The 13,216-nt window shown below is 45.0% G+C and overlaps 1 protein-coding gene across 4 annotated transcripts in view; it reads right to left on the bottom strand.

Annotated features, from left to right (window-relative positions):
* Positions 1-13,216, bottom strand: part of DOCK3 (dedicator of cytokinesis 3) — a 571,728-nt gene that overhangs the window by 34,176 nt on the left and 524,336 nt on the right. For all 4 annotated transcript variants that reach the window (XM_032411365.1, XM_032411366.1, XM_032411368.1 and 1 more), the window contains exons 33-36: positions 7,016-7,101; positions 4,631-4,657; positions 4,399-4,494; positions 11-71 (exon numbers count right to left, since the gene is read on the bottom strand). In XM_032411365.1, coding sequence (XP_032267256.1) covers positions 11-71; positions 4,399-4,494; positions 4,631-4,657; positions 7,016-7,101 — 270 coding nt within the window. The remainder of the gene's footprint in view (positions 1-10; positions 72-4,398; positions 4,495-4,630; positions 4,658-7,015; positions 7,102-13,216) is intronic.

Here is a 13,216-nt window from a genome sequence, read left to right as displayed (position 1 = left end):
GTCCTCTCACCATCAGGTTAACAGTACAGCCGATCTTCTTATTCTCTGTTTCCTCTCCTTTCATGCAGTCCCTGGATGGGAGAACACAAATGAATGTCTCATGGCATGAAGTGCTGCCTCTGGGACAAAGCAGAGAACTCCAGGGTCACGGAGGCGTTAGTATGACTAAACCCGAAATTAGGATGCTCTCCAACAGAAAATGCTTCCACAGATGGGGACTGTACAGGGAGCTCCCTCTGAGCTTTGGAACCACTTCTAGGGTTCAAAGATCTCTGTTCAACTGGTGGCAGAGTGTAGAGCCCACATCGTTCATTAGGGCATAAAGTGGCACCGACCAATAGCCTCAGCACAGAAGAGGGTATCAGTAAAGGAGAATGTTGAATGCCCAAGTCCTCAGAAGGAGAGGCACAGAGGTTTTCTGATAGGGAAAGTTCCCTTTGTAGGATAATGTTCAACAGAAGCCAAGATGCTCCACTCCAGGGACCTAGCTTCAGGACCCTGTGACTATAGCAACCATGGCATGGTCGTCATGTTACTGCCTCATTGGCTTTTCTCCCTATGCTGTCCTTCCTGTGCACTAGTGGGAAGCACACGTTTGAAGTTTCTTTCTGACTTAGGGGTAGCTTCAGCCAGTGCTGGGGCTGTGTTCACGCTAAGATGAGCAGGGCAGGGTTGGGTGTAGGAGGGGTCAGGGCTGGCCTGTGAGACACAGAACAATGGAAACACTGAGGATGGATCCTTCCCTAGGGAGAGAGAGGTCAAAACTAAGCTCCTCTGGAAGGAACAGAGGCTTGGCACAAGGAGACAGAGGAGAAGGAGAACCAGATTGATGAATCCGGCAAGAAGCCTCCTGTACACACAGCCAGAGTCCCATCTGCCTGCTGTGCTTCCTTCTGTGGAAGCCCTTGCTGCTCTAGTGTATAGATACAGTTCCTTGTGCAGCCGTGGGTTAGGGAGAGGCGGCATGAGCGGGTTTATGGAACACTAAGATCAGGCGGAGAGAGTGTCTTGGCTTTGCTCCATTGACAGGCATGGGGCTCCGTGAGGAACATCACAGCTGGGAGTCAGGAGCCCTAGTCCAAGTCGCTGAACCTCTGGGTGATCATTTGACAAACTCAGTTATCCCCATCTTCCCAGCTGTAATCCCACTTCCAGAGGGATGACTTCTTTGAAAGAAAGGAATACTGAAAAATCTCACAACTCTCATGGTATTCCACAAAGTCAAGTGGCCTTCCTTCTATGGAGGGTTACTATCAGGTTGGCAGCAATGTGGGATTTAGAACCAAGGTCCTCCTTGTTGGGTTCCCTATCAGTCATAGGCATTTGGTTCCTTTGTAGCCAGACATGGGGGTCCTGCACATGCCACTGCAGAGTCTGTCGTTTGGAGCTAGCAGGGACAGGAAAATGCTGTGACTTTTCAAGAGGAGGGCCAGATGGTCAACTTGTTACAAGCAACACACAAAGTGGCAGGAGGCATCTGTCTCTCCAATAAGTTGGCCCCAGAGAGGGCAGTGAGATCTCAACTAGCTACTTTGGCATTAAATGGTTTGTTTTTTCCTAGAAAGCATCTGAAACACTTACCAGGCATCACCTTCTGTTTGGCCATAACTAGAACTTTACTGCCAAGTCAATTAAACAGAAGAGCACTGGCCTCAACCCGTTGATACCAGGGGCATTCCCTACACACCTTTGTGCGCTATGACCGCCTCTCCCATGTAATGCTAACAACCGACTCTTCTCTTCTGTGTGGCTACTCAACAGAGAGGACACCTTTTAAAGCTTCTGACTTGGGTGCAGCCATTGCTCTCCTGCACTCTTTCTCTGGAGGATGAATAGGGAAGACTCTCCTAAGGAGGCTTCTGAAGCAACTGGCTGTGAGCATTGTGCTGGTGCTGACCTAGACCAGGGCCAGGGCAGCCCTTAGTGAGACTGGAGAGGCCTGAGAAAGGCAGGCTCCATAATCTCCAGTTCCTCTTCCAGATGGAGGGTTCCACTTAAATCCCCAAGGGCTTGGCAACTCTAGCTCTGTCCCTGCATATTCCAGGACACTGAAAACCACTCCCCTCACCCCCAAACCCCAGGGGCTCTGCTTCCTCACCTGGGAAATACAGAAGCCACCAGTGAACATCTTATAACTGACATAGAGTATCATTCACACAAAAGCTGAAGACATTAGTTGAAGAGGTACTCAGAGGAGGTTCATGTTAGTCTAAAACTGAGTCTTACACTCTAGGTTCACCTCATTCTGGAGTAAACCTATTAATTATTTGTATAATCAATGTGTATATATTTAACTGTCAACAACTATTTTCTTAGTAGGTTCTTGATGAACTAAACCGCACTGGGGTTGAAGAGACTTCTTGGTTCCTGCATGGTCTTCCCATCAATCAATATGTACTATATACGTGCCAGAGGACCATCAAGACTTCCTGCAGGGGACCAAGGAGATAAGGACAAGGTCCCTGTCCTCAGGGAGCCATTCTCTTCAATTGAATGAGTCAGAAAGGTGAAGAATGATCATCATCCAAGGTGACCGATGCTTTGAAAGAAGTATGTGCAAAGATCCAGGTAAGCTCCTATTTGGGAAAGCCTCCTTGATGGGGCTTGGTAGAAAGGCCCCTCTTGGGAGGACACAACATGTAGAGAAGCCTGAAGAGAAGGATGTGAGTGGTGACAACATGGATGAGGGGATAGGTCATGGCTCTTGAGTCAGATGTGGGTTCAGATCCTAGCAATGGCATTCCATACCAATGGTGTTTCTTCACTGATAAAAACAAGGATAACCCTTCAGGGCTGCATATGGGATTAGAGACAATGTTTGTAAAGCACAGAGCACGTGGTACATTTTTAATAGATAAGAGCCATCATAAGCATTGCGGCGTTTCCTTTCGCATTAACAAGGAGCAACGCTAGGAGGTTAGGGTGTGCACATGGCTAGTGGGGACTGTCAGGGGACAGGGCTGGAGAAGTGGGCAAAGCCCAGTTTATGAAGGGGCTTTGATGCCATGTGAAAGAGTATGAACTTTGTTTTTTAGGAACCATTCTTGAGACAAGAAATAGAAGAGAATGAGATTGGTTTTGGCCATGAGTTTGAGTTGTTTGTACAAGGTAGGTACAAAAATCAAACAGGCAGCTAGAACTAGGCGAAGAAATTAATTTCAGCTCTTTCTGGTAGGCCACAGTGAATAGAGCTGACCTTTAGTAAACGTTTCAGTGAGGGGGAAGTTATAGAATTTTGTCCACCCTTCTTCCCTGTCTGATGGCAGTTGCAGAAAAGGCTGGGGATGTGGCATGAGCAAAGGAGTCCACTATTCTAAAAGGGGTCCCCAAAAGGCCACTTGTGACCTCATAAGGCTCAGGAAAAATGGACTGAAACTCACACAAGCACAACTGTGCTACAGGAAAAGGGGATGCTTGAGACGTGAGCCCATTTCTCCGGAATTCCATTCCCATGCCCGGCTAGTGCACAGGACACCTGAGTCTTCTTTGCAAAGCACAAGTCTTGGCATAGCAGGACCCTCTATTCAGCAGCAGCCAGAGGTGGCCTAAACTCCCTCATTTCCTGCTACATAGGTGCTCTCTCTTGGCGTTTGCACATCTTATAGCACAGAGGAGACAACTATTGCTTGGCCATGGGTTCCCTCTGTCATTCTTCTTCATTCCCTAACCCTCTAGGCTCCTAAAAGGTACCCTTAGCCACCACATGAACTCTGCTGAGAGAATAAGCCTGCAATAGGGGCTTCACTGCCACTTCTGGAGTAATTCAAAAGCCATGATATGACAGAAGGCAAGACTTCATGAAAAAACTAATTTTACATGAACTCTCAGACTGAACACAGCATAAAGATCTCTGAGCTCACAGTCTGCTTCCTCTAATCTATTCATGACCAGGACCAAGGGACAGAAATAAGTAGACTTCAGGCAAAGAATAGAGGCATGGAAAAGTAGGGTCCCCAGTCCCTGGAAAAACCAACTGGATGTCCAATAAAGTCCCACTTCTGCACCAGGTGACATTTCCCTGCCCACCTGCCATATGGCCCTCAGGAACATCTGCACAAAGGACCTACTGTTGTTTCCTGCATTGCTCTGCTGTGCCCATTCCTCTGATCCTTAACCTTTCTGGATGGAAAGTCAGATGGCTACATGTCCCTGGGATGCCCCCTGGGGGCACATATTACGAGGGATCCCAGGAAACCCTGGCCCACCCTTGGGAGAAGGCTCTTTCCTTCTCTTTCCTTGGCCATTGGTAGCTTCCTAATGACTGGTGATGGCACCCAAAACCAGAACAGTCCTCCCCCTAAAGGCCCCATGGTCTCAATTTTAAGATCAGGGGATGTCCTTGCTGAGGAAAGTATCCTGATCAGAGAAGGTCAGGTAGGTAGGTGCCTGAGAAGATACCTGTAGTCAAGAAGGCGTTCCATGAGGCGGGTGACTGAGGTCACAAAGGAAATGCCGGTTTCACGCCATGTTTCTTGTTCAACCTTCTCCAGCAGGCTATCGGTAGGAGGGTAGGGGAAACAAACACAATATACAATTCATGAGCCTTCCCTGGGCACCAGACTGAGGTCCCAGAGCCCATGGGGCCTGTGATGGATCTGGAGACAGCAGACTTACCACACTGCAGTCTTACCTGGGGTAGGGCCCAAACAGCTGGGTTCTACTCCATGCAGCAGAAAGCAAAGACAAGGTGATTACTGAACTGGCAGGAACAGATGAGCATATTTTCCATTTTCCTGTGTAAGTTCCTAAGGATGCCAATGAACTGAGGAAGGGGTTTTAAAGCCCCAGCCCTTTAGGTGTATGCTGTGAGGTTGGTTCTGAAACAGCAGCTGAGTGAGAACCCTGAGGATGGACCTGGCTTTGCAGTTGGCCGTCGACCTCTATCACTGCTCAAGAGGCATCCTCAGCAAACATACAAACTAACCTTTCCACGTAAACCAAGAAAAAGGTTCCAACTAGTCTTGAGGGTCCAGTAGGATAGGCAGTGAGTGAATCCAGGAGCTAGACCTAGTCATCTCCACTGTCAGGGCATGATTCCCTGTGAAACGTACTGGAGCCAGGAGCTAAATGCCTAGGTCCTTTTCTCATTTGCCAGCCCATGCTCCTGGTACCTCAGGGCAGCCTCTGGCTTCTCTGCCTTCTCACAGATCTCTCCTAGGGGATGATGACCTGGACTCTCTGCTTGCTCCAGTGATAAGCCCAGGCTCAGGTCTCACTCCCGATTCCTTTCTACACTGTCCCTCACTCCCTGAAAGTCGTGAAAGTCACCTGGAATGGCCGACCCAGCTAGAGGCCCAGCCTGGCTGCTGTTCATGCTGCCATGATGGTGATGGTCTTCTCCACACAGTGTGTGGCCTGAGCCGAGGCTTCTGGGAAAGTGAGGGGTTCCCACGTGACCCATGTTACTAGAGAGAGAAGGCAGCACCATTGCTCTGGCCTCTGAGCTGTGCGGATGAAGCCACTGTGTCAGTACTTCCCGAACTATTCTATACAGCCCTGCTGTTCTGGAGGACTGAGAAAGGTGTCTGTGAGCAAACAAGCCTGGGAAGTGCTGGTCACACTCCCGCTGGAGAGATTTCACAACTTTCTTTGTATTGTAGGCTTTGAGAAGTCCTACAATACAGAGGCCTGTTCAATTTTAACTGAATCTTTTCTGAACTGATTAGCCCATGATCCACTTATTATCTTCCCCAAAACACAAATTGGGAAATGCTGCTCCATGGTTCTCAGCAACTTTCAGCTCTCAGACATGATTTAGAAGAGTTTATGAAACACTATTTGGTCAGGTAATTAGTAAATGCAAGTTATTTGTGTGCTTTTTCCTTTGCAGTAAAATCATCTGTTAGTGACTTAGGAAGAGATTTCTCTGCATTATTTCCACAATTAGAAACATCTTCAGCTAAAAGAACAATACTAAAGTATGGATTCATTTTCACAAATCATAATTATTTAAATTTCAAATAAATTCATATTTTATTGTGTGGCTCATCAAGGAACAGAGTGGGCAGGATATAGCATAAAGATTACCCCTCTTGAAATGGAAAGATCTGTGTCTTCCCCCCACAGACTTGCTTCTCACTGGTCATTCAACTGAGGGCAGGATAACACTTCCCTGAGCTCAGTTTTATCACCTCTATTCATGAGGATAATTTCTGCCCTGCCCACTTCACAGGTATGTTGTGAGGATTAAGTAAGAAATGTCAAACACATTTTGTATACTGTAAAGTTCTAAGTAAATGTACAGTATTATTATTGGAAAAATACGTTAGAGGCTTGTCTTCAAAATGGCACTAAAAGAAAAATATTAAAGCTGGAAATAATGAGTAAGATGGGAAGGGACTCTATAGCTGTAAGAGTCTTAAGATTTTGTTCTTTAGGAAGATAAAATGTCCAACATCACTATTTATCTAGAAGGACCATGGTTCCCCTGAGTCCCTCCTTCGGACTTAGCCCCCTGTGGAAGTCCTGTAAAGTCTCTTGGCCTCCATCAGTTCAAGATAGAAGCTATGAATGGTGGACCTGGGAGAACCCCTGACATCATTCAGTACAACCACCTATTTCACAAACAGGGAAACTGACCTGGAGAGTGGGTACAACTTGTTAAAGTCACAATACCCATGGGTAGTGCTTTTTCCAAGCTGATTGTACCATCTTACAAACCAGGGATTTAACTTTTTTCCTCTTAGAAATGTCAACACTGAGCCCTCACTGAGTCCCCATGGGCTGTTTGCCCAACTGGATACAGTGCATGCTATGAAGACATAGGATGACCCTTTTCCTATCAGCAAATCTAAGTGCTCAGAGTTATCGCCTGTCTCTACCTCTTTACTCAACTATGGCAATCCCTGAGAGAGCTTGCTGCCATAATGCCATCTTCCTGTTGACTAGGAACGACCCAGGTCTCTCCTGATACCCACCCTCTGAAGCCTGCCCAGTGCGGGTTGCACCCCCACCCTTCATCAGCCCACTTCACCCCCTCCCCCAGCGTGGGGTGCCAGGGGCTGAAACAGCTTACAGCAGGCCGAAGAGCTCCCTGTAGCTCTCGTCGCCTTTCCCTTCTGACACCATGCTGTCCAGCTTGTCAATCAGCTCGGCCTCCACCTAGAAGGAAGCAGAGACTTCGTAAACCCAAGCTGACCTCAGAGGAAGGATGGGAAATCCAACTCCTGCCACAAGTGAGGATGGTGGGGAACTGGTTCCTGATTTTTTTCCTTGTACCAAATAAATCCTAGAGAAGGCAGGATCTCATCTACAGCACCAAGAAACCACCCTGCCTCTCCCGATTAAGAAGGCCTTCTACTCGAGTGGTTTAAATAAAAGTTGGAACTTACACACCTCAGATACTCTTTTCCCAGTCTAGGGGCAAAAGGCAAGGATTCCCTGGAAAGAAAAGTATTTTGGATCCAAAAAAGGCCTTTGTCAATTTTTTTTTTTTAAAGATTTTATTTATTTATTTGACAGGGAGAGACACAGCGAGAGAGGAATCACAAGCAGGGGGAGCGGGAGAAAGAGAAGCAGGCTTCCTGTGGAGCAGGGAGCCTGATGCGGGGTTCGATCCCAGGATGCTGGGATCATGACCTGAGCCGAAGGCAGACGCTTAACGACTGAGCCACCCAGGTGCCCCAATTTTTTTTTCTTAAAAAATGCTCATTCGAAAGAAATTGTGTGAGTAAAATACATTTGGTTAGAACTTTACCCTCCAGTCAGCCAGTCACAAAGGAAGCCTGCTGCAGGGCTAGTCCTCACTGTAATGGCTGACATGACTCTGAGCTGAGCAAGGTATGAGTCTTTCCTTCAGAGATTCTCCTTCAGGGTAAAATGCTCCACTGTTTGTCCCTAGAGGACCTAAAGAGCTGGGGCTGCTGCCTCTGCCACGGTCTCACCACTGGGGCCCTCGCATTTGTTACTGGACTCCTACACTGTGAGGAGAAAGACTGTACTCGTTCCTACCCCATGGATCTGCAAGGCAGTCAGCTGGGCTCAGCCACTTCTCTAATCAGCCTCCCTGGATTTATTCTGAGGTGAGAAAATAGTTGTAAGTGATGTGAGATAAAAATCTTTTAAACCCCTAATTAGCCTTTAAAATGTGGTACTGTAAAAAAAAATGTCGTATTGTGGTATTATTTATACAGATACTTCACATAAACAAAAATGGCATGGCTGCTTTTAATGAGCTGTAACAGAAGCATTTTCTCACTTCACATAGGGCCAAAGAGTCCTAAGGCAATGAAGTAAAAAAAAAAAAAAAATTATTGAATTAAGAAATTCATCAAAGGCAATTATGGCTTCTGAAATCCCTTCAGCAGAAAATGAGAATGGATGAATAAACACGGTCCTGTTTATAGTGGCCTGCTATGTGGCCAGGATGGAGACTGTCATACATTTACGTTTGGCCTGATGAGTCAGTGGCTTGAATATGCCTTTCAGAGAAAAGAGAAAATCTGAGACCAGGGGTCCTTAGGGATGGATGCCATTTGTCTTTCTCTGTGTGGAGAAGAGGCTTCAGCAGGGACTTGCCTGGGGTCATGTAAAATCAGGAAGAGCCAAGCCCAGAGGCCAAGGTCTCTCATTCTCAGTTCAAATCTTGTTTTGTCTTACTGGAGCAATCAGCTGGCCACAAGCCCCCCAGGGGAAGAAGAGTCTGTTATAACAAGGGATCTCTTTTCACACATGCAGGTACAGGTAGATTGTATTTTCCAGAACAGGGCAAAGGAGGGGAGGGGGCCTGGAGCAGCAGAAAATATAACAGTGCACACATGGGTGCAGCAGTTTCCTGGAGTTCTCAAAATGGGTCCCTGGGCCAGCAGTATCAGTCATCAGGGATGTCATTAGAAATGCAAATTCTCAGGGCACCTGGGTGGCTCAGTTGGTTACACGTCTGACTCTTGATTTTGGCTCAGGTCATGATCTCAGGCTCGTGAGATCAAGCCCCACTGAGTGTGGAGCCTGCTTAAGATTCTCTCCCTCCCTCTCCCTCTGCCCCTCCTTCCACTTGCATGCATTCATGCTCTCTCTCACTCTGTCAAATAAGTAAATAAATCTTAAAAAAAAAAAAATAGATGCAAATTCTCAGGCTCCAGTGGATCAGAAACTTGGGAAGGAGAGAAGCAATCTGTTTCAAACAAGCCCTCCAGGTAGTTCTGATACCTAGTCAAGTGTTAGAACTTCTGTGTTAGGCAAAGGAGCTGGTGATCAAAGGCTATGGGGACATTACTTCATCACCCTCTGCAGTGCTGATAAAGGAAGAAGTTATTAGGAGAAACTGAGAAATCCAAAATATGGAATGCTGAAGATCAATGTATACAAAACCAATGTATTTGAGTCAAATGAAATGCTAAGTTCTTCAAGTATATCGTGTCATAATTGGTAATATTGACAATTTCAGGTTTGCATAGTTACTTTTATACTATGGACCCAATATTCCTGAAGTGACAAGTGACACCTTGTTACCCATTCATTCAACAAACATCTGTCCTGTGACAACCAGTTGCCTACTTCAGAACAAGATATTTACCTCTCTCAGTCTATGTTTCCTCTCTTATGAAGCAGTAACAGAGGTTAACAGTCCTCTCTGGTATCCCTGTGCCCTAGCTCTTGGAAGTGTTCAATGAATGTTAGTTTTGATTTTAATCTCCATGAATCTAGCATGTCTCAGGTACCATTCTGGGTTCCCAAGAGCTAGCTCATCATCTGAAAGAAGAGGCAGGAACAACAGCTGACTCAGCTCAGCATGCTCAGTGCTTGGGACAGGGCACACAGAGAGGGTGGCCTGCAGTCTGAGACATCAGTGGACAGCAGCATTTTGAGAAGTGGTGTTGTAAAAACTTAAGGAAGGCTTTTTGCTCTTTGATCTAGCAATTATAGGTGAGAAGTTTACCTAAGCAAATAATTAAGAATGGATATGTCTTTTTGTAATTTTAACAACAAAAATCTGGAATGAACCTAGGTTTCTAAAACTAGGAGCCTGACTAAAACCATAGTGGTCTAAGCCATGCAGTGGAAGACTCTGTGGCCTTTAAACTGACAGCATAGTACCGAGGAGGATTAACTGGCAAGAGAATGTGATGACAAGGTGCTACTAAAAAAGGGAGATTAAAAGTCAATATACACAATGGTCCCCGAAACCCCAATATACACAATGACTCCATTTTTTAACTTAAAAACCTCGATGTATGGAAAAAAAGTCTAAAAACGACATACCCTGCCCCCCCCCCCCCCCCCAAGTTACTAGTATAGTAGGATTACGGATTAAATTTTTTCATTATAGAGCCCAGATATGGACCCTCAACTCTATGGTCAAATAATCTTCGACAAAGCAGGAAAAAATATGCAATGGAAAAAAGACAGTCTCTTCAATAAATGGTGCTGGGAAAATTAGACAGCTATATTCAGAAGAATGAAACTCGACCATTCTCTTACACCATACACAAAGATAACTCAAAATGGATGAAAGACCTCAATGTGAGACAGGAATCCATCAAAATCCTAGACAACATAGGCAGTAACCTCTTCGACATTGGCCACAGAAACTTTTTCAAGATACATCTCCAAAGGCAAGTTAAACAAAAGCAAAAATGAACTTTTGGGACTTCATCAAGATAAAAATCTTCTGCACAGCAAAGGAAACAGTCAACAAAACAAAGAGGCAACCCACAGAATGGGAGAAGATATTTGCAAATGACACTACAGACAAAGCGCTGATATCCAAGATCTATAAAGAACTTCTCAAACTCAACACCCAAAAAACAAATAATCAAGTCAAAAAATGGGCAGAAGACATGAACAGACACTTCTCCAAAGAAGACATACAAATGGCTAACAGACACATGAAAAAATATTCATCATCATTAGCCATTAGGGAAATTCAAATCAAAATCACACTGAGATACCACCTTATACCAGTTAGAATGGCAAAAATTGACAAGGCAAGAAACTACAAATGTTGGAGAGGTTGTGGAGAAAGGGGAACCCTCTTACACTGTTGGTGGGAATGCAAGTTGGTACAGCCACTTTGGAAAACAGTGTGGAAGTTCCTCAAAAAATTAAAAATAGAGCTACCCTATGACCCAGCTATTGCACTACTGGGTATTTACCCCAAAGACACAGATGTACTGAAAAGAAGGGCCATATGCACCCCAATGTTCATAGCAGCAATGTCTGCAATAGCCAAACTGTGGAAAGAGCTGAGATGCCCTTCAACCGATGAATGGATAAAGAAGATATGGTCCATATATACAATGGAATACTACTCAGCCATCAGAAAGGATGAATACCCAACTTTTACATCAACATGGTTGGGACTGGAGGAGATTATGCTAAATGAAATAAGTCAAGCAGAGAAAGTCAATTATCATATGGTTTCACTTATTTGTGGAACATAAGGAATAGCATGGAGGACATTAGGAGAAGGAAAGGAAAAATGAAGGGAGGGAATTGGAGGGGGAGGTGAATCATGAGAGACTATGGCCTCCGAGAAACAAACTGAGGGTTTTAGAGGGAAGGGGGGTGGGGAGATAGGTTTGCCCGGTGATGGGTATTAAGGAGGGCACATATTGCATAGAGCGCTGGGTGTTACATGAAAACAATGAATCATGGAACACTACATCAAAAACTAATGATGTACTGTATGGTGACTAACATAACATAGTAAAATAAAATTAAATTAAAAAAATTTTTTTTCATTATAGCTTAGTATAATTTTAATTTTTCTACATTAAATAACTACTGTTTTTATAATTAGAAGAAATAGTGTTAGTAGGTGGGAAGTAGGGGAATAGTTAACAGAGCCAAAGCTGTGGAAAGCACAATTGGAATCAAGACAAAAATGTCATTGAATTTTGGTGATTAGAAGGTTATGGGTGATCTTGAAGAGAGCAGCTTCAACAGAAGTGGGTACGCAATACACACTAGACTGGATGGATAGGAGGGTGGGAAGTGGAAAGGGGGGGATGCAAAGAGTAGACCACTCTTTTAAAATATCTGATAGGGAAGCAGCAGCAAGATTTTTCTAACCAGGGATAACAAGGTTTACATGACTTGCTAGATATCAATTATTCACAATAGTCTTTTTTGGGGGAGGGGGAGGGGCAGAAGGAGAGGGAGAGAGAATCCTTGAATCCTTTTTTTTTTTTAAAGATTTTATTTATTTATTTGGCGGGGGAGAGCACTAGCAGGAGAAGGGGCAGAGGGAGAGGGAGAAGCAGATTCCCTGCTGAGCAGGGAGCCCAATGTGGGGCTTGATTCCAGGACCCTGAGATCGTGACCTGAGCTGAAGGCAGCCGCTTAACAACTGAGCCACCCAGGCTCCCCTGGAAAGAGAGAATCTTAAGCAGGCTCCACACCCAGCACATAGTCCGACATGGGGCTCAATCTCACAACCCTGAGATCATGACCTGAGCTGAAATCAAGAGTCAGACTTTTAACCGACTGAATCACTCAGGTGCCCCACGGCAGTCTTAATGAGGGAAAGAACATAGTTTAACAGCTGAGTCTTAAAGTGTGAGACAAATGAGTTCCAAGTTAGTGTTCCACAAAGGTAACCTTCTTTATTCAGTAGTAGTAATGGCCTAGCCCCTTTTTTAACAGACTCAGATGACCCATGGTGTAGTTCTGCAATGCCATCTACTTTCTGGTAACTAGGTTCTCTCATCAGGCAGTTGTGAATTTTGTACAATTAGAAGGCTGTGACAACACAGAAAAGCAACAGTTCTTTTCTGTTTAAAGCTATTATTTCCCAAAGAAATAAAGGCATTAGAGCTGCACACTCCAAAAAAGGATTCTTATGTTAAACTCTATTTACCCATGATAAAGAACATCTATAAAAAACCTAGAGCTAGCATCATACTTAATTGTGAAACACCAAATGCTCTCCCTGAAGATTAAGAGGAAAGCAAGGATGTCCATGCTCATCACTCTTATTTAACACCAGACCAGAGGTCCTAGACAGTGCAATAAGGTAAGAAAAAAAAAAAAAAAAAGGAGCGCCTGGGTGGCTCCTTCGGTTAAGTATCTGACTCTTGATTTCGGCTCAGGTCATGATCTCAGAGTTGTGAGATTGAGCCTTGCATTGGGCTCTGCACTGGGTGTGGAGCCTGTTTAAGATTCTCTCTCCCTCTCCCTCTGCCCCTACTACTTGCACCTGCACATACACTCTCTCTCTAAAAAAAAGGAAAGGAAAGGAAAGGAAAGGAAAGGAAAGGAAAGGAAAGGAAAGGAA

The sequence above is a fragment of the Phoca vitulina genome, unplaced genomic scaffold (genome assembly GCF_004348235.1).
Source record: "Phoca vitulina isolate PV1807 unplaced genomic scaffold, GSC_HSeal_1.0 scaffold13, whole genome shotgun sequence".
In the NCBI taxonomy this organism is placed as follows: Eukaryota; Metazoa; Chordata; class Mammalia; order Carnivora; family Phocidae; genus Phoca; species Phoca vitulina.
This window is presented reverse-complemented; position numbering and strand designations above follow the sequence as displayed.